The sequence below is a fragment of the Simochromis diagramma genome, unplaced genomic scaffold (genome assembly GCF_900408965.1).
Source record: "Simochromis diagramma unplaced genomic scaffold, fSimDia1.1 OVJJ01000421.1, whole genome shotgun sequence".
Taxonomy (NCBI): Eukaryota; Metazoa; Chordata; class Actinopteri; order Cichliformes; family Cichlidae; genus Simochromis; species Simochromis diagramma.
In genome coordinates this window covers 7,942,402-7,963,868 of record NW_024387250.1, presented here as the reverse complement: position 1 = coordinate 7,963,868, position 21,467 = coordinate 7,942,402, and the positions used below count along the sequence as shown (strand labels likewise).

The window sequence follows — 21,467 nt, the reverse complement described above, 5'->3', positions numbered from 1 at the left end:
GCTTCAGAACAGGAGCTGCTGTTCTCTCCTTCTCTATACTTTTCTCTTCCCATCATTCTAGTACAAGTTCATCTTGGTTTCATTTGTCCAAATATGTTTTTCAGATCTGTGCCTGCTCTTTTAGGTGTTTTCTCAGAAAATCCAATCTGGCCTTCCCGTTCCTGAGTGTAACCAGTGGTTTGCACTTTGATTGTCTAAACCATCTGTATGCCCATTTTTGAAGGCAGGTCTTGATTGTAAACCTCGGCAATAATATGCTTACCTCCTCGAGTGTTCTTGACTTGTTAGATGCTCTGAAGTTGCTTTTCTCCCAAACCTTTTGCTATCTCTCTGTTTATTTTGTTGTTTCAACCTAATTATGGTCTCGCTCGCTTGCTGTGACACGTCTTTGCATCTACAGTATATTTAGGAATTATAAGCATATTGAGAACAAACTTGATTTGACTTCATATTGAATAATTTAGCTTTGAAAAATACTATTTTTTTTTATTTTTTTTTAATTTTTTTACAGAAAATATGGTACATGATTCACCTGAAAGTGCACATTTATCAAATAGAGATGAAAAGGATTTGTTTGATTTTAACCTGGAAAATGAGTTCTGTCTGGCCTTTTTATATGCAAAAGTTTAATAAAAAAAAGTTAAAAATTCCTGTTAATATGATGAAGTTCTTAGTCATCATAGGGAATGTCACCCCAAATGCTCATAACGCTTGATAATTAGAAGGTAGCGGTGAAAAGCTCAACAAGATGCCTCAAAAGGCTTCCCGAGAGAGTTATATGAGCTGCTGGTTTTATGATTCCCTAGTGCACAAAGGGCACTGCTTGAGCAGTTAATTTGCGTAAAGGATGAAGGGCACCATGTGAACTGCTGTTCACGTGGTGCCCTTCATTAGCTCACAATGACTGTTTAGCAGACATTATTTTTATTTCTGCATTTGTTTGTGCTAAATATATATAATTATATGTAAAACCGTTTCTTCACTAAAAAAAAAAGTAAAAAAACAAACAAGTAAAGAGCATGTAAACACGCCTTCATGCATCAGTAATTACATGCACATACAAACACACTGGCTTTGATTAAGGTTTGATACGTTCTGAGAAAAGCAGGCAAATGATATTCCACAGCAAGGCGTTTATTAATATTAATTTGAAAGACAGCAGGAAATCTGTAGTTTTTATGTGTTTGGTAAAGCCCTGTGAACTGTAAACCACACATGTAAGTGACATTTTTTATGACTCTCTACAGAACGGATGTCCTATATATTTTTAAGGTCTGCCTTTCTATGCCAAGAATAAATTATAGTGTTTACTGATTTATTCATTTAGTCATTGCTCACCAGTGGTAGCATTTCTTGGTCCTCTACTCTGTCTTAACAATATATAGGTATATAAAACGCAGTATATCATACATATGTGATCAGATTTTTTCCCTTGAGAATATGCACAAGGCTTCATGGCGTACGGGGGTAGTGGGTTGACAAGGCATCACGGTTTTGTTGTGTTTTTAATAAAGCATTGTCTGTCAGGGAGATTAAAAGACACATGCATGGGCGGCTTTTGGTTTGCTATCTGACACTTTGTGGCTGCTGTTGAAAACTGATGATACACACCTTCACAGCTGGTAATCTGTTTGATCTGTTTTCTAGGTGATTCTCATGTTGACAAAATACTACGACTTTAACTCTGGCAGAGTAACGGAGAGTTCTTTATGGAGGTAAGATCTCCTCTCTGATATTACGCTCTGTAGTTATACAGCAGGACACATTGATGTTACTGTTATGTTGATGTTAATGTAGTTGCACAGTCTAATGTCCTGTTTGGCCCCTTGGAGAGATCATTTAACAGCACAAAGGCATTAACACTGAATCATTAACTTAATGTCATTGTTGTGTCCACAGTGACGCAAGTTACTTTCCTGTCAGTAAAAGGTGAAAGATTTAATTTCGTGTAATAGAAGTTGGTAAAGTCTACACTTTGTCATCAAATGCTGAATCTATCCATTTCCACATATTTATGACAAGCATTTTAATTTTTGTTGTTATTAAAATAAGTGCCCATTAAAATAAATGTTGACAACAAAGAATTTAATGAAATGGGAGGAACACAAATTACTGACAGAATAGTTGAAGGATGAAGCTTTAGCTTATCGTGCCTATCCTTTATACAGAGCATATTTGAAATGGCAATGCTTTTCTAACTCGATTTCATTGAAACAAAAACCAAATGAAAAATAATACATTTGAAACAAATGGTAAACAAGGACAAAAACGAATGTTTCACAGACAATAGTAATAAGGTTTTACATTTGTTCATCACCTGGTTTTTGGAATTTAAAAAGAGAACTACACAATCTTAATTCCTTGTCATACCTATTCCACAATGGTTACACCTATTTGATTTAACCTTTGAATACAGTTTGGAGGTAGATTATTTTGTGCTTTGTATATTACCAGTGCAGTGTTGAGATGGACTGAATAGTAACATTTTAAGGCATGTAGTTTAATGAATAGTTGCATGGTTGGTTTATGGTTGGTTTTTAAGTCCTGTAATATTTTTCCCCTGTACCATACGCACTGTATTAGCTCTTGTTTTGAATGTGTTTCTCCACACCTCCACACAGTAAGTAATGCACAGTATGTATAATGATTTTGATTTATGTAAAGTTTTATGTATATTTAGTTTTGGACCTTCATATTTTTACATTGTTTATATTCGCCTAACAAGTGAAAGTTCAATCCCTTTCAACTTTGGGAACATAGATCTGTTTGGGCTTGTGTCAAGAACGGCATCTGTCGTAACAAATCTGCCAAATCTGACATGTGGAGTTACCCGCTGTGGCGACTCCTTTGTGGATAATGGAGCAGCCAAAAGTGGTTTTCATATGAACCTTCCAACATCATTTATATACAATTATCATGCCCCGAAATACATTTTTCTTGCCCTCTTTATACTTATAAATTTACTTTTTTTATTTGCCTGTTACAAAACATCCTCTGCTTTATTTTGCTTTAATTTAGTGATAATATATTTTTTTAATTTCAGCCATTTTCTTTCAGTTTTCTTTCCACTATATTGTTCCAAGTGTTCCTAGGGAAATATAAATTAATCATCAGCAAATGAAGTGAATTTTAACAATTTAGACATGTTACATGTCATTTCTATACAGCATGTTATGTTGGTGTTTAATACAGTCATCAAGAACTGAAGAAACAAAGTGATTTTCTAGTTATTATCATTCTTAATTCATGAAGTTTTGTGCAACATTTCAGTGCATTCTCTTGCCAGGATATCAAATACTGGTGTTTATCCTCTAAGACATCCTAAATCCACAAGTTTTTTTTGTATTATGCAGTGCAACGGCTATTTTTTACTGAAATGTCACCAACCACCTAAAACCGATATCTATTTTGGTGAAAATAATAGGCATTCAAAATGAAATCTGAAATAATGCCTTTGTTTTGAGATGAAAAAATGACTTCAAAACCCCATTATTAAGCTTTCAGGCAAATATGTCCTTTATTTGATTTCTAAAACACGACAGAGTGGTAATTAATTGTAAGCATCAATAATAACACAATAATAACACTTATAATACCACTATTAATTAAAAGGAATAATAATATCATGCCCCAGCCACACATGCAACACTGGATTTATTGTTTATTTTAATAATTTAAAAAATCTCCATTCATTTAGCAAATTGCTTCACGACTTCTGCTGTGGTAATTTTCTGCTTCCCTGAAATGCTTAATGATACCATCAGCATCTTAACTAGTAGGTGTCACGCTGTTCTTCTCTTCTCTCCAGCAAAACCCATTTACTTTGTCCTATAATTGAATTTTAGGTCAACTGATTATGGGACCACGTATGAAAAGCTCAATGAGAAAGTCGGGACAAAAACCATACTGAGCTACTTGTATGTCAGTCCAAACAACAAGATGAAGGTAAGTGTGAACGTGCATGTCGTGTACGTGGATTCATAAGTCTGTCAGCAGGGTTATTATGATTTTTACCCTACACAGCCCTGCAGGAGTCTGTGCCTTGCGTCTGTTGCACAAGCACTCTTTAAGCCCTGTGGAATGGATGCTGTCATGGTGGGCTGCTGATTCCCTTGTCTTGTCTTGTCTTAGATCATGTTGCTGACCGACCCAGAAGTGGAGAGCAGCTTGCTCATTAGCCTTGACGAGGGGGCGTCCTATCAAAAATACAGCTTAGCCTTTGATATCCTCAGCTTGCTTTTTCACCCCGAGCAGGAAGACTGGATCCTGGCTTACAGCCATGACCAAAAGGTAGAGTGTAGCTGTCAGATGGCATGAAATAGTTACAATAAAATCTGAAAATGTGACAGAAAAACATCTCCATATGAGAATGTGGGCTGTTGTATACAGATTACTTGCTGCTTTTTATTCTTTTGTTACTTTTACTTGAATGTTCTGCCAGACTGAAGTCACCGTGGGGTCACATTGCAAGTAATCTCTCTATAAAATGATACAGAACATAGGTTGCCTTCATGGCCAGATGCATTCATTTTAATGCCAACGTTAACTCTCATAACATGGTCTTCACAAGCACAGATATCTGCCGCTTCTGCAGCCCTTAACAGGTCATAAGGTGCAGCTACAGACAGCTCTGAATGGATGTGTCCTCAGAAAGCACAGGGGAAAGTTAACAAGTTAGACATGCCCAAACAATGCACAAACTCACTCATACACAATAGCGAGCATAAACACACACCCTCCATTACTCTGTGTGAGAACCCTGCTGTCTGCTTTACTCAAAACCAGAGGCATCAAACTCGGACTCCCAGCCTGCTATTGGAAGACTTGATTTTCAGAGAGAAAAACGGTCAAGGTCTGAGAAGTGAGATAAATGATGCAGGGAGGAAGATGAAAGCTGAGTTGAGAGCCACAGATGGGTCAAAATAAAGATGCTCCAGAGACGTTTGCCTTTAGGTCATTCTGTATGTCTTTGTAAAGCTACATTTCAGTGGTTTTCCTTGTTCCTTTTATCGCAGCTATAGCTGGGTTTCATTTTACATTTATTGATTGCCTGTCATGTCTTTTAAAAGTTGTAAGTACTTAGATAACTCAAAAATGATATTGCCGATCCTTGTAAGGCTGAGAGCTTAAGATGCACGCTGCTCAGTCATTAAGGAGAGATGACAGGCTTTCGGACTGTTTGAACACAAGTAAAATGGCTTTATGGAGAAAAATTACAATGACAGCTACAAGACGGATTTTAAGATGTCAGGTAGGAATCCTGCTGTGTTACTTTAAGAACAAGACGCTGTGGTTTTTAACTCAGAGACCACTTTGTATATCACTTCCCTCTTATTTAAGCCATCACAGTAGATATACACCATTCCCTGTTTTATTTTTAAAATCTGGCTTCTAAGGGTTACTGCATTTTTACATGAACTGGTGGATCTCTGCATAAAGCATGCACTTAGCAGTGCTGTATTTTTTTAAAAAACAACTAAAAATCTTAATGCCACAAAATTTAAAGATTTGGCAGCTGCTTGGAAAAAAAGTTGGACATAAATCTTGAAATAATCCTTTTAGAGATTCTGAAAAAAATCATCTTTATACTGTACCTCATGCCGTAGACATTTGATTAATGCCTTCCCATTTTTCAGCTCTATGTCTCCGTTGAGTTTGGAAGAAGATGGCAGCTTGTGCATGACAATGTCGTCCCCAACAGATTCTACTGGTGAGATCAACATCCAGTCATTTGTCATTCTGGTAGAAACATGCTGCATTATTTTCACACAAAATATGTAAATTGAGTTGTGTGCATTTTTAGCACTCTGCTCACAACAGTAGTACAGAGGGGAATGATCAGTCAGCAGCTTGTTTTCAGTAATGACAAAGAAAACAAAACATTAATGTTATCAAGTCAGATTTAAACCTAACATCTAGAGTCTCAAGTGTGCCATTTTTTTTTAAAGTTTTAGCTCGGGCCTGCCATTTTTATTTTGTCTTGTAAAGCACTTTGTGGCTTTGTTTTCAAAAGTGCCATGTAAAGCATTTTTTTAAATAAAGATCTTTGTAGGAAGCGCCTTGGGTTATAGAAAAAACAACATGTTTGCATTTGTCCTTTCAGAAATGGTAAAAATTAATTAAACGTAAAGCCTTTTTCTTTAAATAGCAAATGCCAAGCAAGGTTTCCAGGAAGGCAGAGCTTGGCTTGTATTTATAAATATTTTATATTTGCTTGTCGTTCTTTTTATTTTTTACATAATGCGCTGTGTCTAGTTTACACACACTTATAAATATTTGATCCACCGAATGCAGTCTCCTCATGAAATATTTTTGGCATATTTTTGGGTTACCATAGTATGTTACAAATCAGGGCTTACCCGAACATTATCCATCAGATTTTCTTTTTTTGGTTTCCTTTCTTTCTTCCTTTTTTTTGCATGCATGTACCTGATGCATAGAGTCAGGACTGAGGTTGTGTCCTGGGGCTTTTGAGCTTCTCTTAGGAACCGATACAGGGACTATGGTCGCTGATATGTGTTAAATTTATGACAGTTTTTATAGTAGCTGGCTTCACACTCTTCTCTAAATAAATAAATAAATAAAGCCATATTAATCAGGAAGTTCGAAATGACATACAGTGGAGTGATCTGCAGGTTTTTGTTAGTCTTAAATCATGTTGACAATATTATGGTAAATACAAATCTGTAGGGAAGAGGTAATGACTAAGTAGAATTCAGGGAAAGTCATGAAAAAGGCATTTTTGTGCCTTGTTTAATGATGCTGATATTTTTATCCTCAAGCCTCATTGCTTATGGTTGTTCAGGAGAAATAGTTAACTTTCTAATTTGTTTTTTTCTAGTCAATACAATTAAATGCAGAACGATGGACATCTTTGGGTTAAAGGTACTTCAGTTTGCAGCTAGGTTGGAAAATCTTCATAAGCTAAAACTGCTGCATGAAGTAAGCCCACAGGATTTAGTGACTGTGTGTGTGTGAGTTCGGTATTTATTGCGTCAAACTCCCAGCCCACAAGGACTTAAAATACACTAAAAATACAATTTGCAGTGGTGAAGGAGCTTGTCACACAAAAACATTTTATTGCCAACACAGAAATCCTGTCCCATGTTCAGGGCTAAAACACAGCATTATATTAACCACCCTTCTACAAGAGTAGGTTATAATCCCTTTATAATGATGTGTAAAACATAAAGTAGACTGGATCTTTCCATGTAACCTAAATAATGAACTACACACAGTACTGTACAAGGTCTTTCATAATTTTCCTATAGACTATAGGCTATTTTTCACTCATTTTCAGTCCAGTACTTTTAGAGAAATGCTACGTAACACTGACCTAATTATCATCTAAGGATACAAAAAAACTAACTGAAGGGATGAACCAGTCAACTTGACAAATAAACAATTTTATATTGTATCTTTAGGCACTTTGTTACTAAATCCTCTCTCAAACACATTAGTTCCCATTTCTTGAGCTAAATATGTGATACATGTCAAACATAAAGCAGTTTTACAAATGAAATTGTATGTTTGCACCAAGTTGATTGCCAAATTAGCTGAAAAGTTGCCATATCTCGATGTAGTGTGCAGTGTGTACAGGTGTAGTGCAAGGATGGGCCAAACTAATTTGGGCTGGAACTTGTAATCACATAAAATTAATGTCTTTGATACTATTCTACCACTTGTGTTTATTACGAGTGAATACATGCACATGCATAATGTATGAAAACAATACCTGATCTATCACCATTGTGAAGACCATCATAGAGTATTCACTCTCTTAAATACTGACATTCAAATTTTAACTAAATAAATAATATAATAAAAGAAAGAAAGAAAGTTTATCCTCACTGTATGTACACAATTATCAGTGTTTTCATAGAATTCACATTTAGCCTTTTGTGCATTTAAATACGTTATTCTGATCATTAAAAATTAAAAACAATATTCTTATGGGCAGTCAGAATGGGCTCATTGTAGATGTGGGTGGGCCCTCTCCCATTAGACATTAAAAAATGATGAAATGCAGAATCTATGATCTAGAAAGCATCTGACTGACAACAGCTTAATTTTTCAGCATTAAAATGATCCCAAACACACAGTGAAACACGGTCAGTTATGAGTGGCCTCCCCAGATCCAGCCAAAAAACAGCCAATATTCAAAGAAAAGCTTTAAATTTCCATCAATAAGCATGGAAAATTATTCAAAAACATTACAAGATAGCTTGCCTAAGAGGATTCAGGCTGTGGTGAATGTAATCCTACCAAATATTGACTTTCAAGCTTGTTAGAAATGTGTTTTTAGGCAGTTTACCTTATACACTGTAGATCCATGTATGTTTACTGCACCTGTTCCACATCCCCTAGCAAAATATAAAGAAATGAGGGGCAGCTGAACATTTTTGCACAGTAGATTAGTATATAAATACACATGTTTGACTTTCAAATTCTTTTTTACATGAGACTGCAGCTACTCTTCAGCAGAGAATGTGTTCATAATTTAGGTTTGTACAAGACATCAGCAGATGGTCTTTCTTCACAAATCACCCAAGGTTTGGTGTGAAAATCACTCATAACAGTTGTTTGTTTTAAAAAATAAAAACCAAAAACCAAATAAAGAATTCACCTCACTAACACAGAAGCGTTAATGCAACAAATCCCAGTTTTAAAGATATGTTTGATTTTTTCCCCCCCCATCATCTGGAACAGTGAGTGATGCCAAAGGATTAATCAAAAATCTAATTTACAGTGCTCAAATGTGTAAGCACATCCTTTTGTCTTTAAGGAAATACATAAACCCAAATATGCAAGAAAAAAACATCCCACACTGCTCAGTTTAAGATGATTTGCAAAAGCATATGGTAACACTTATCGTGAATTCATGACCTCTTGCATACTGATATGAAAAGTTGAATATGATTTATTTTCTGCTGCTATTTATCATTTGCTTTGCTGTGTTAAAGAAGGACAAGGCTGCCTCTTTATCTGAAAGGCCAGGCTAAAGATACGAAGAATGAAAGCTCTGATATGTAATTATAACATTTGGAATTCAACCAAAATCGCTCAATGCCATTACTTCAGTTTCTTTAGCCCATCCTACACCATGATGAAGACATTAACATGATTTGAAAATTCACAAATCTTTGCCATTAAAATTCCCTAAATTGTTGCATTAGATACTATTAATTCAGGTATGTTACTTATAGTTCTGAAGGTTTTAATCAAATATTTTAATCTAATGTGTTTACTCAACCACAAAGCGGTCTATGAATTCCTGAAAGGTCTTGCGTCCTTGCTGTAAAATGCTACCAAAAGGCGTTAGTTATTGGGGGACATAGTGTAACATTGCAGGGGTTATTTAAGACCAAGTGCTGCTGTTCACTGATAGAATTGGATGAAGTATTTGACAGAAAGTCCATTAAAAGAGATGGAGCTGTGAGGCAATTACAGAGTGCTGAGGGAAGCAGGATTGGAGCTTTTTATATTGTAGTTCAGACACAGTATGGAAAATGAGAAGAAAACCCATCTTCTGTCACAACAGCTGCTATTAATACAAGAAGTGGTCACTCCAGTCACTCTTCACTTAACTGCTACCGTGAAGAATCTGTAGTGAAAGTGAGTAAGATAGCTAAGTATACTTTACAGATAACGAGTGGTACAGGCCAAACGACCCATCAGGTCTGTAGTTATGGTTGCTATGTTGTTGCTCCTGGAAAATGAAACCCTAAAAATCGCCACTGCTCCTTCTCTTATTTCTCATGACCACTAATGAAATTTAAATGACAACCAACTAATCTAAGACAAATATTGCACTTCTAAGAGCATTAAACCCCCCACCAATTACTGTGAGCTCAATGCGCTTACTAAGGAGTTTTCTCAGTTTTCTTTGTTTCTGTTACAGCCTGATTATGTACAAGGCTCCACTTTATTCAAATATATTCAGTGCTTTTTGTCTTGCTATTTTACTAAGCTACTTGATACAAAACACTGAATGTTAAAATTGGGGGACCTACAATGAAAGCCTAATTTAGGGCTTCAGGAGTCCCAAAATAATTTATTAAGGGGATAAAAGAAAAAAGAAAAAAAAAGAAGAAAATTCTGTTCTTTAAGTTAAACTAACTTTTAATCCTTTGCAAATGTATGCAAGTCAGTACAATTATATTAATATGTAAATAAGTTATTTCTCAGTTGGCATTAGTTGTTCTCGTGCAGTTTATGAAAAAAACCATGAACTGCATGAACATATGCAGCAACTATCAGCACTAGTGGTGACAAAAAATAGTAATACTCCAATTTAAATGTAACAACTTCTTGATTTTGGAACTACTGGGAATAACTGGGAATAACTGTTTAATACATAACTTAAATTCGCATGCAGTGTAATGCTTGCTGCTTTATATTTTATTGTCAGTCTGTATTGTAGTAGCTTTGGAGGAATCACACCAAAAAAATCTGATAAAATATAAATAATATAAAAGCTGATATTACTTTTGAACTTTTTAAGTCCTTCATCTCAGACAGCCTGTTGTCTTCTGATTGGCCAACTGGAAGCCTGGGCAGCTCCAGGTGCTTTGGAGCAATATCACATCTGTTTGGCAGCGTGGAGTTTCCAAATACACATATGTGTGTATAAAAGATAGATGTACCCAGCATGTCATTGTTTTCTGTGCTCTGTGTTATGAAGCCTCATTTTGGCTGCTGCCGTGTTAGTTTTTGGACCCAGAAGTGACCAGATTTAGAGAAGAAAGCAAAAGTTTAACAAACCGCCACCACAAACTTACTGGACAGACATGTGTACCTGCTAATTTGTTTAGTAGCACACTAGTAAAATACCAGAATTTAACTCTTTAACACTAACGGGCAAATTTCTAAACCTTCTTGCACAAGCTGTACCACAGCCATAATGTCAGTCAGGTTATTTCATGAAAATGCTCCAGAAGACACTAGCAACAGACAGTGGAGGGCTTGAGTCTGTGACTTGAATTAGTGGCGATGAGGCCAAGCAGGCAGATATAGTGTTCAGCAGGCTGCATCAGCACACGTCAGTCAAAGCAGCCACGTCCAGAATCCAGAAGGATGAGTTATAAAGACCCAGTATATATTTGTTATGATGGAGGAGACTACCTCTAAAGACAAAAAACAGTGTATTATGTATTTTCTGTGCCAGGCTGTAAACAAGGTTTTTATTGCTTCTAAGTTGGCCATTTTGCTATAGCAGTCTGTGGGGACTGACTCGCTTCAAGTGGCCTCGGCAGTTTTTTAAACACTTTTGTGTTGGATTCATTTTTCTAGCCTGGAGGTTGTAAACCTTCTAAACAATGTACATTGTTATTTACAACTTTTCAATATTCATGTCAGAGCCAGAATCAAATATGATTAATCAAAAAACCCATTGCTACAAACATGACATGAACATTTTTTTCTGCATCTTCATAGAGATGAAGTAAGCTTATCACAGATTTCTTTTATATAGACGTCTCCATATATTGCTTGTGATTGAAACTTCAGTGTTATATCATACAATCAGCTGGTAATTAGCTTAACCAGTCTGTTTTGAAGCATAGATGCCCTGCTGCTGTCCTTGTTGCTGCAGATCTTCTCATATACCAGACTGAATTTGAACATGTGAGAATAGATTGGAGAACTTGCCATTTGTAGTTAAGAACAAGACATTTGTGTTCATCTCTGTTTTTACATTTTGCTCTTGGAATCTCCTCACCAGGAACAGGAGGAGGCAGTGCTCACAAGCAAAGGATGGTAACTCACTACAGGCACCGGAAAGCTGGCCAGTCAGAGCACAGTAGGCTTATAGAGAAGAGGTGGGGCTCAGTGAGCCCAGAGCTAATATCACCTTTTTCATGCGGAGGCTTCAGCAAAGCCCATACATCAGACGAAAGTGGGCTTTTAGGCAGCCTGTAGCTCTTATATCTGCTTCAGAGTAAGAAATAAATGAGGAATTCTTCAGACAATGTGAAACATTCACTTTTCTTAAGGGTCACGGGACAGACACTGATTATAAAACAAAAAGTAATGTTTATCATGATGTTACAGGTCCAGACTGGGCTTGGACAAAGAACAAGGAATGATTCATCTGGAGATCAGCGTCTCTGATGGGCGTGAGTAATAACAACATGTTACCTTGGCAACACAGAAAAAAAAATTGATTTATCACAATTTAGTTTAACAATGTTTTTCTTAATATAATAAATATATATGAATAATTTCATTTAAGTATATTATTATTATAGTGAGAAACAAAGAAAGTAGTCAGTGCTGAAATTCTTCTTCCCATCTGGCTACATGAAGTCTTCATACAGTCGAGCTTATTCATTTTGAAGGGCTGGGCTGTGACTTGGCGCACTCGGCTCGACTTTCTTGGCCACAATGCAGAGAGGGGGGCACTTCCATAAGGGCCTTGTGTGTTAATGCCCTATCTCTGTAGAGAGTACTTCATTTGGCTGATGTTAACAAACTGGGACAGCTCTCTCTACTTTATCTATTAGTAAGAATATTGGCTTCCAAATTTTTGCTTCTATGCTTCACTTAATACTATGAGCATAGGCACTGCTAAGCCTTGACTGTAGGCTACAGAAGGTTGTTTGTTCCTGTATTATGTTGTCTTTTTAGCACTAATTTCTTGCTTACCCACAGGATCGCAGTACATAACTTGTAAACTTCAGAATTGCTCTGATGGAAACAAGAGCAAACCTTTTCCTGGGTTTATCATCCCTAATTCCCTTGTGGTTCAGGATGAATACGTTTTTATCCAGGTGGGTTTTTATTGTGAGGTCTGGTTTCATTAAAAGACAATTAAATGCTGTAAAACCAATGTGTTCAATCTCGTCTTAATGTACAGTCATGTTTTTCATTAACTAAAAGGGGCCATTATCCTGTGAAGGGATGGGGTAAAAATTAAATTGCAGCGTTGTGTATTACTACAATGCCACTCTGGCATGATGCACAACAGCCTAATTAGCAACAAACCCAGAGTTTTGATGGCAGCATAAATTATTTGACCCGAGCTTCGGGCAGTTAGTGTCTTCATTTATGTTTATGGATGTTTACTATGGATAAATGTACTCTATTCTGCTTTTGTAGGTGCCAGTAGGTGGCCAGTCTGTCCATTATGTGTCCTATAAACGAAATGCTTTCTACCCGATGAAGCTTCCCAAGTACACTCTGCCAAAGGTAAGGTAACTGGAAAGGATGCAGTGTTTGATTGAGAAGAACAAGTAACATTAATTTAACTATGAAACATTTATTCCTCTGGGATATTTTGTTCTATGATTATAAGTTTTAGTTGGGTGATTATTTCCAAATACTTTCATCAAGTTTGTTTCCAGTATTATTTACTGACGGATCCATTAAATTGTTTTCTGTGCTTTAATCTCCTGAAAAATGATATAGGATTGCATAATTATGTCTCTGTTTATTTAATAGCATTGCACTGATTTTCAGTTTTCTCATCTATATCTACTTCGCCTAAATTACATTTACTTAAAGAAAGCAAATCTGGAGTTCCCGAGGGCTCCCCAAAATGTTCTGAAGCAGAAAATGTCAATTTAGCATCTGCACAAAAATGCACTGACTTCCATTTACTGCAAGCACAGCAGGGTGGTTTAGCAGTTTGAGAGACTGTGTTAGAACAACAGGAGAGATTTAGTTCCAGCAGTGTTGTTTCAATAAATCTATCCATCCTGCCTTGTATTCTGTGACCATTTTTTCTGGGAAGGGCACATCTTGTGCACCATGCTGGATAAGAGATTCAGTAAAATTAAAAGGAGCTTGGCTTCATTTTTAGTGCACAGCGTGAAATGCCTTAGGTCTAATTGCTACAGACCCAGACTGAGTGATGTCAAGAAGTGACAAATTGTTAGCTCGCAGCTTTGTGCACATCGCTAAGCGGATTTACACTTACTTGTTCTTTAAGCCATTTCCTAAGAAACATATTGGCAAATGAGTAGTTAAGTAATCCACACAGAGGCATCCACTCATGAATTCTGCTTATTTAGGACTTACAGATAATCAGTACAGACGATAACCAAGTGGTGGCAGCGATTCAGGACTGGCACCAGAATGATTCCTACAACCTGTACATGTCTGAGTCCAGAGGGCTATTCTTCACCCTGATGCTGGAGGACGTTGTGAGCAGCGGAGGTCCCGAGGGAAATATAATGATAGACCTCTATGAGGTAGGCAGTGAATGTGCTGCAGGGGTGGTGCTTTTATCTGACTACATGGTTTTGTAATATTAGGGCAGTGGCTTTTTTTGTAGTTTCTCCTTTTATATATTTCATATATATATTATATTCTGTCTGTCTGTCTGTGTTGACATTAACGCATTACTACTTAAGAATGCTTTATGGAGCACTAATTGAGCTCCTTCAAAATGTTAACCCCAGAGTGTTATTGGAGCATATGGTTTTAATTTTATGTTCCAGATTAAGGTAAATGAAGGTACCATATATGGTTCCTCGTTTTATTTTCTGAACATTTTCTTGACTGGAGTCTTGTCCAGTCACAGGCACAGGCTGCTGTAAGGTGGCAACATTTGCAAAATGTGGCTAAAAATATATACTTTTCTTCAAAGGTCTAAGTTCATTTGAGTTCATACACTGAACTGAGCATGCGTATACACACAAATACAGGTTGTGCCCAAACAGAATACTTCAAGTGAAAAAACAGTATTTTTTTGAGTCAATACTGAGCCCACTTTGAAGAAAAACAGTAGCAGTGAAGTATATCTCTACTACAAACAAAAAAATAAATAGCATGGTGAAACCATGTGAAAATCAAGGAAAACTAAATAATTCATAAACATTGAATTACTAAATCAATTTTAGCAGTAATAAAATATAATAACACTATGTAACTGAAGTATAATAAAAATACTATAAGGGTATCAAAAAACCAAAATCACACATTTCACAGCTTGAAAATGACTAAAAGCGGGATAAATGTCTCACTGGATCACTGTATGATGTTATAGGAACTTGTGGCAACATTCAGTGTATTATTCACTACTACTATCCTATATTTATAAGAGTTTTTTTTTAATAACACAAATATGGCTCTTTAAATGCATCTGGTGTATGTCTCAAAGTGGACTTATGGAAATATGATCAAATATAGTGCCACCACTTTTAGCCATAAATTCCACTAATTTCTAGAGACAACACCTATCTCAACATTTAGAACAACTATTGAAATACATAATGTAGAAGACTAAAGTCTGAAATACTCCCAGCCACTGCTGATTGGATGCATTAATGAGCATTGCATTCAAATGCATTTTTATCACTATGTGTCACATACATTAGCCTGATGTTTGCTGACTGACTGGGAGATGTTTATATGGTTCCACAACCTCACAGTGAAGCCAGTTTTAACGTCTATTTAAGTTACCAAATGTGGTTTCTTGCCCCAACAGAGGGTTTGCTTGACAGAAAATCAAAAAGTCACAAACTTTCATCACATTCATCAAGTCAAAATGTCAGATATTTACCGCGTTAGATTTCTTTAATTTGTTTTCTAATTTGGGATTGTATTTGTTTCCTTAAAAAATGATAAAAAAAAAATTACATTAAATAACATTAAATTGATGCTGCTTAGGAATTATTTTTTTTTAGATGAATAATCAGAAAACCACTTTAATTTTTTTTTTACCCATATACTGAAACTGTTGACTATAAGAGGACTCTGAAGGCAACATGGGGAGAGCTAACGGAGACACTATGTGTCTCTAAGAGTACCATACAAAAGTCAAATCACTGGTTTGGGATCTTTCTTGAGCAACATAACAGACTCTGACAAGTAAAGCACCAACAGATGGACAAAAACTTTCATAAGAGTTCTTGTGAATTTTCTGCTGTGTTTTCCTTAAGTGCACTGAGATGTTTTAGATGCCCCTTCTATAATGAAACAGATGTTACACTGCATTCATTGTGCAGCATCTGGGTGCTTCTCTCATATCTACTTTATGGCTGCTTTATCATCTTTTTCATGCAACATTACAGTTTCACAAGAAATCATTTAACAGGTTTAGTCATTAGATAAGGTATCATTCATATACACATTTCAAAAACACAGTCAGTGATGGTGCATTGGCACAGTGCAGAATACTGGCTTTAACTAGTGCCCTGAACATATTATATCTGTGCTGACAGATCTACTACGAGGTTGCAGCAGCTGCACATGTATACATCAGCCTAGATTATCCTCATCCTTAGCCAGCAGTAAAAGCATCATGTTGTTGAAAGCTAAGATAGCCATCAGCAGTAGTTATGCTGCTCTCTGCCCAGAAACACTTAGCTGCAGTGACCAGTAGAAGATATGAAATGGTCATTCATACTTTGACAAAGATTTGTGGAAATGAAAGAGAAATGTGAGCTCAAGTGATAGCTGCAGGTGAGAGTCTGCATCTCTCTGCACATAAATACAAAGAAGAAGACATATCTCAAGGCTGTGCCATATGTTGTTTTGATTTTGCAGAGTCCTACAGATGGTCCAAAATAGTGCTCCATGTCAGGAAAAACTATCACTTTCAGACATCTCTTCCTTTCCAAACTAGGTCTTCAGCTTTACTTAAGTTTGAATAATTTACGGTTATTTTTTTCCTCCCTTTTTTGTTATTTTTCCCCCCACTGCTCTCCTTCTCTCATGTTCTCAGGTTGCCGGGATTAAAGGGGTGTTCCTGTCAAATAAAGTTGTCGAGAACCAAGTGAAAACTTATATCACATACAACAAGGGGAGAGACTGGCGTCTTCTTCAGGCTCCAGCAACCGATCTCCAAGGAAACAAGGTCTATTGTGAACAAGTAAGTGGGCCACTGACAAGAGGTACATTTGGTTATTTGGATTTTCATTATCTGCTTGCAAAAATACCGCAGTGAATCATGCTAGACCATGGTCAAAGTCTGCTGATAACTATGTGCCATAGCAACGCAGTTCTGAATGTGGCAGTAAGTGAAGAGACCTGTTATGATTAGGTTTACCTTCCAGTATTCATTTATATTCAATACATATTACTACAAGTAAAGGGAACATACCATACCTTTCCTTATTTTTAGTCATATTCAAACATGTAAATGTAATCCCTATGAACCAAAGCTCAGGCTCCAGACTGCTCTGAGTACTAGGTTCATGTTTTCGTCTTATGTGTTGCTCAGTTCCTGGCACAGAACTTAGATGAAGTCAAACATGTATGTACGCACTCTCTCTAGACAGTATTACTACAGCACTGCGTACGCAGTAGGGGTACAACATTTGCACAAATCTATATGGGACTGGGGAATGACTGCAGGCATGAGCACTTGATCATCGTAAATCACGAACGAAAAATTGTGATGCACTTTCAGGCCACTCTTTACATTAATCCCCTTTAAAAACTCCAGTTTTGCACTCAGATGTTGAATTTTAGAGTGTGTCTGTGTCCCGGAGAGGCTTATATTATTCATGCAACAAGATGTTAGCAGCAGTGGGAACGAATAGGGTGCAAAGCACTGGATGATGGAACTACGACATGAGTAAATTCTGTAAATTCAATATAAGTTTTAGTATTATTTCTGTAGTATTGAATGTGCAACATAGACATTTTACTTGCTGCCTAACCTTTGGTGTTTCCTGACATTTTCCTGCTTTTCCATGTCAGTCACATGTTATTATAATATTATGAAGATGATTTAATCATCAAGTTCTAGCTTTAAACATGTGGTGATTAAATGATTTAAAAATCACTGGATTTTATTTTTATTCACGTTTTGCATAGCATCCCAGCATGCTTTGAAAACCCGACTTTAATGTATTGCTCTGTACCATAGATTTTTGGATAGCTTTTTGTTTGTGTGCTAAAATGCAGCACATTATTGCATTTTTGCTTTATTTTTCTTTCTTTTCTTTTAAAAAAATAAATCAGTACAAAGCTTCACATTGTTTCTTATTCCACCAGGGTAGGCAAATACAAATCATAAAAGATAAGGAGTACAAGCATAAGTGGCAGACTTAGTCAACGAGAAATTAAAGGAAAATTAAAACTTTTTTTTAATTTAGAGAGATTCTAGATTCTATAAATTAAATCTAAAGAGGCACTTAATCCAAAAAGGTCCCACAAACAATTTCTGTCGTCCAAACTGCCTTTTAATCTACCAAGCGTACACTCGTAAGAGATTTATCTCTACTGCTGCATCTCTATCTCTAGCCATTTCCCACTAATTCTGGGAACTGTAATAAGACAATATTTACTAAGCATTACTCACTATGTGAAATAGCATTAGTTGGGACTCATATTGCTTCATGAGCTTTGATTCCACTGGGCTACAGCTGCAACTAAAATGTTTTTTTTTTTAGTTGTTGTAATTATTTTTGATGCTTGTTGTGTCTTTTTACAACAGACAAAAGCCCAAATATGGGCTTTGAGTTACTCATGTATATAACAATCAAATCTTCACGTCATCTCCTGCGCATAGATCTGATCTATATTAACGTTTCATTTTGATTTGGAAAACTAATGTCCTTCGCGTTTCACAGCCATACTGTTCGTTGCATCTGCACCTTCACGTATCAGAGAATCCTTACACCTCGGGAAACATTGTCAGCAAAGACTCAGCTCCAGGAATCATAATAGCATCAGGTGAGAGGATATTTGATTATTTTGCACATCCATACTGTTGTTTACGCTCTGCCTTAATGCTGGTCTTTGCTCACATCCTTCAGCACACAGTCACATCTGTTTTTTTTTTAGAAGCAATTCCAGCTCTGTCTTTCTTAGCTGACAACAATTTAGAATATAAAAGGAAATCTGTTTGTCCTGCACATCTGTTGCATGTTCTTTAGTGGAACGACTAACAAAAGCACTTTTTTGTTGGTTCTGAATTAACGATCGGATCTGAAAACGTGACATGCTTAAAATAATTGAGATTAAAAATCTTTTGTATTCAGGCGTGGTTGGACCTGAGCTGACCAATGCTAATGTCAGCATCTTCATCACATCTGATGCTGGGAACACCTGGAGAGAGGTACATTACATTAACTGTTAGATTAGGGCTATGGGTACATTTTGTGATATTAGTACCTGTACAATGTCTTCATCTCGATAGGTAGTGCTTTCTGAATGTATTACTCTGTTGAGTATAATCAGGTTTTCCTTTTGAGTCTTTTTATCCATTCAAGAAACCAGTGACGTCTTCCCCATGACTATTCACTGAGTGTAATACGGAACAAAAGTTTTAAAACATATGACTTTAGTGAGCTATTATCTGAACAAAGAAGAAGAGAACAAAACAGGGAATCTGAGCTTTCATTGCCAACTTTTATTCCTCAGTTTTCAGCTGCTGTTGCTGCAGTCACATTTTCAAAAAAACCCCCAACAAAACAAAAAAAACAAAGGCGTGAAGTTTGACAGCCAGCCTTGTGCATATCTGATCTTTAAAACAAATAAAACAAAAGGAGCATTTAGACTTTTTGCCATTGGCTTAAGTCTGAAAAAAATATCAACAATAAGAGCAACGCTCGCTTGACGCTTTCCTTTATTCACACAGCTGAGACTCTCGTGTGTTCCTGCTTGTTCGTTGTATAGGTGTGAACATGCATGTTCTTGTACTTTGTGCAGACTTGAATTTTTCTCTGGAGTTATGAAGTGGAGCTGATTATGTCTGCAGGTTTTTCAGGAAGAGTACAGTGTGTTTTTCCTGAATCAAGGAGGATCTCTGGTGGCCATCCGACACACACCTCTGCCAATTAGACACATATGGTAAGGCTCTCCAAGGACGCACCACATCTTTTTAGAGACTGTATTCAATCTTCAAAACAAGGGAGTTTGGGGGGGGGGATTGCTTCCCCTCTGATGCTTTTCATACAGAATTCAGCTCTATTTGTGGCTGGTCTGTCTGTGATCCAACCATTGTTCTCTCCCTCAGGCTGAGTTTTGATGAGGGCAGAAACTGGGACAAATATAGCTTCACCTCCTCTCCGCTCTATGTTGATGGGGTGCTGGGGGAGCCTGGAGAGGACACCCTTATAATGACGTAAGATTTGAAGGAACCATGAAGACTCAATGTGTTTCATTTTAGTTAATTACCGTCCTTGCTAATTATATTTTACCCAGATGAAAACTTAGAAGAGTTCACAATATTCTTGATTTTATTTGATATGGATTTTGGGTTTCATCAGCCAAGATGTAGAAGAAGGGTTTCTCTGCTCCTGCAGAACATGGGTTAGAGTCAGTGTATTGTTATTATTATTATTATTATTATTATTATCAGTGGAGTTACAGGTTTTTCACATATTTCTTCTCAGATCTACCCCACATTTGATTAATTTTCTTGCTTTTCTGACTTTTTTGTGTAGAATATTCGGTCACTTCAGTCATCGATCTGAGTGGCAACTCGTCAAGATCGACTTCCGGTCCATTTTCCAACAGCGGTGCACATCTGACGACTATCTGACGTGGCAGTTGCACAATGAGGTAAGGGGGTCTTTCTGCTATTTGACTAATGATAACGCGAAGATTCATCCATTGATTAAAGCCAAGAGAATCACTTTGATTTAGCTGCACAATAAAAGCAAGATGGTAAAAAAGAAACAAAAAAAAGAATTTCTGAAATGTTTATGATGCATTATTAATCACAGGGTGAAGTGTGCATCATGGGAATGAAGAGAATCTTCCAAAAACTGAAAGCAAACGTTCGATGTGTCAAGGCCAGAGATCAGTATATTTCCCAGATGTCAGATTCCTGCCTGTGCACAGAGGCGGATTTTGAGTGGTGAGTTCCCTTCTCTGCAGCTACACTCTTTTCACTTCATTAAATCCAATGCACAACACTTTATCAATCTCCAGAGGCAGAGTCTGTGAAGTAAACCTAAGGCACAACAAGAACAGTATTTGAAAAGATCTATTTTATAATTCACTACTTGTTATTCCTATTTCAGTCATGTTCTTTTGTAAATTTAGGACATAACTTGGTAATAATAATAATAAAAAAAAAGTTTCACGGACACAGATGTTTTTCTGCTTCCTAGTATATTGTGCAGTTCATTTATCATGTCACTTTTACCACACGGTGTTACCCAAACTTATATTTATGATAATATGCATCGCAAAAGTATGAAAAATCTCAATTATAAAAAGTTTAAACACCAGTCCGTGACCACATGATCACGAGATAAAGAAAAATGTGGGTGCCCGGCCTTCGCAATCACATGAAAGCAGGTTCATTGCTGCATGATTCAAGTGCCCTTGAATAGATTTCCATAATGAATAGCAGTAGTGGTTCACTCTAGACTCTATTATTAGCTACTTCTGTACGTCTAACAAGTATTGCTTCGATACTTGTTTATCACTTCAGACTGTCTCATCCTTTCTTTTATCTTTCTCATCTAACCGGTGCTGATTGAGCAGCACAAACTAATATAACACAAGCTTAACACCACTTTATTACTAGATGACTTCTGGCTCCTGAGAGAGTGTTTCCC

At 36.6% G+C, this 21,467-nt stretch overlaps 1 protein-coding gene across 1 annotated transcript in view; it reads left to right on the top strand.

The window, feature by feature from the left end:
• LOC120714903 (VPS10 domain-containing receptor SorCS1-like) overlaps positions 1–21,467 on the top strand; it is a 48,538-nt gene that overhangs the window by 14,239 nt on the left and 12,832 nt on the right. Inside the window, exons 2-16 of the mRNA XM_040001499.1 lie at positions 1,648–1,715; positions 3,846–3,945; positions 4,132–4,290; positions 5,637–5,710; positions 12,052–12,116; positions 12,652–12,770; positions 13,099–13,188; positions 14,013–14,192; positions 16,670–16,816; positions 18,525–18,627; positions 18,936–19,012; positions 19,655–19,746; positions 19,913–20,020; positions 20,343–20,460; positions 20,625–20,758. Coding sequence (XP_039857433.1) covers positions 1,648–1,715; positions 3,846–3,945; positions 4,132–4,290; positions 5,637–5,710; positions 12,052–12,116; positions 12,652–12,770; positions 13,099–13,188; positions 14,013–14,192; positions 16,670–16,816; positions 18,525–18,627; positions 18,936–19,012; positions 19,655–19,746; positions 19,913–20,020; positions 20,343–20,460; positions 20,625–20,758 — 1,634 coding nt within the window. The remainder of the gene's footprint in view (positions 1–1,647; positions 1,716–3,845; positions 3,946–4,131; positions 4,291–5,636; positions 5,711–12,051; positions 12,117–12,651; positions 12,771–13,098; positions 13,189–14,012; positions 14,193–16,669; positions 16,817–18,524; positions 18,628–18,935; positions 19,013–19,654; positions 19,747–19,912; positions 20,021–20,342; positions 20,461–20,624; positions 20,759–21,467) is intronic.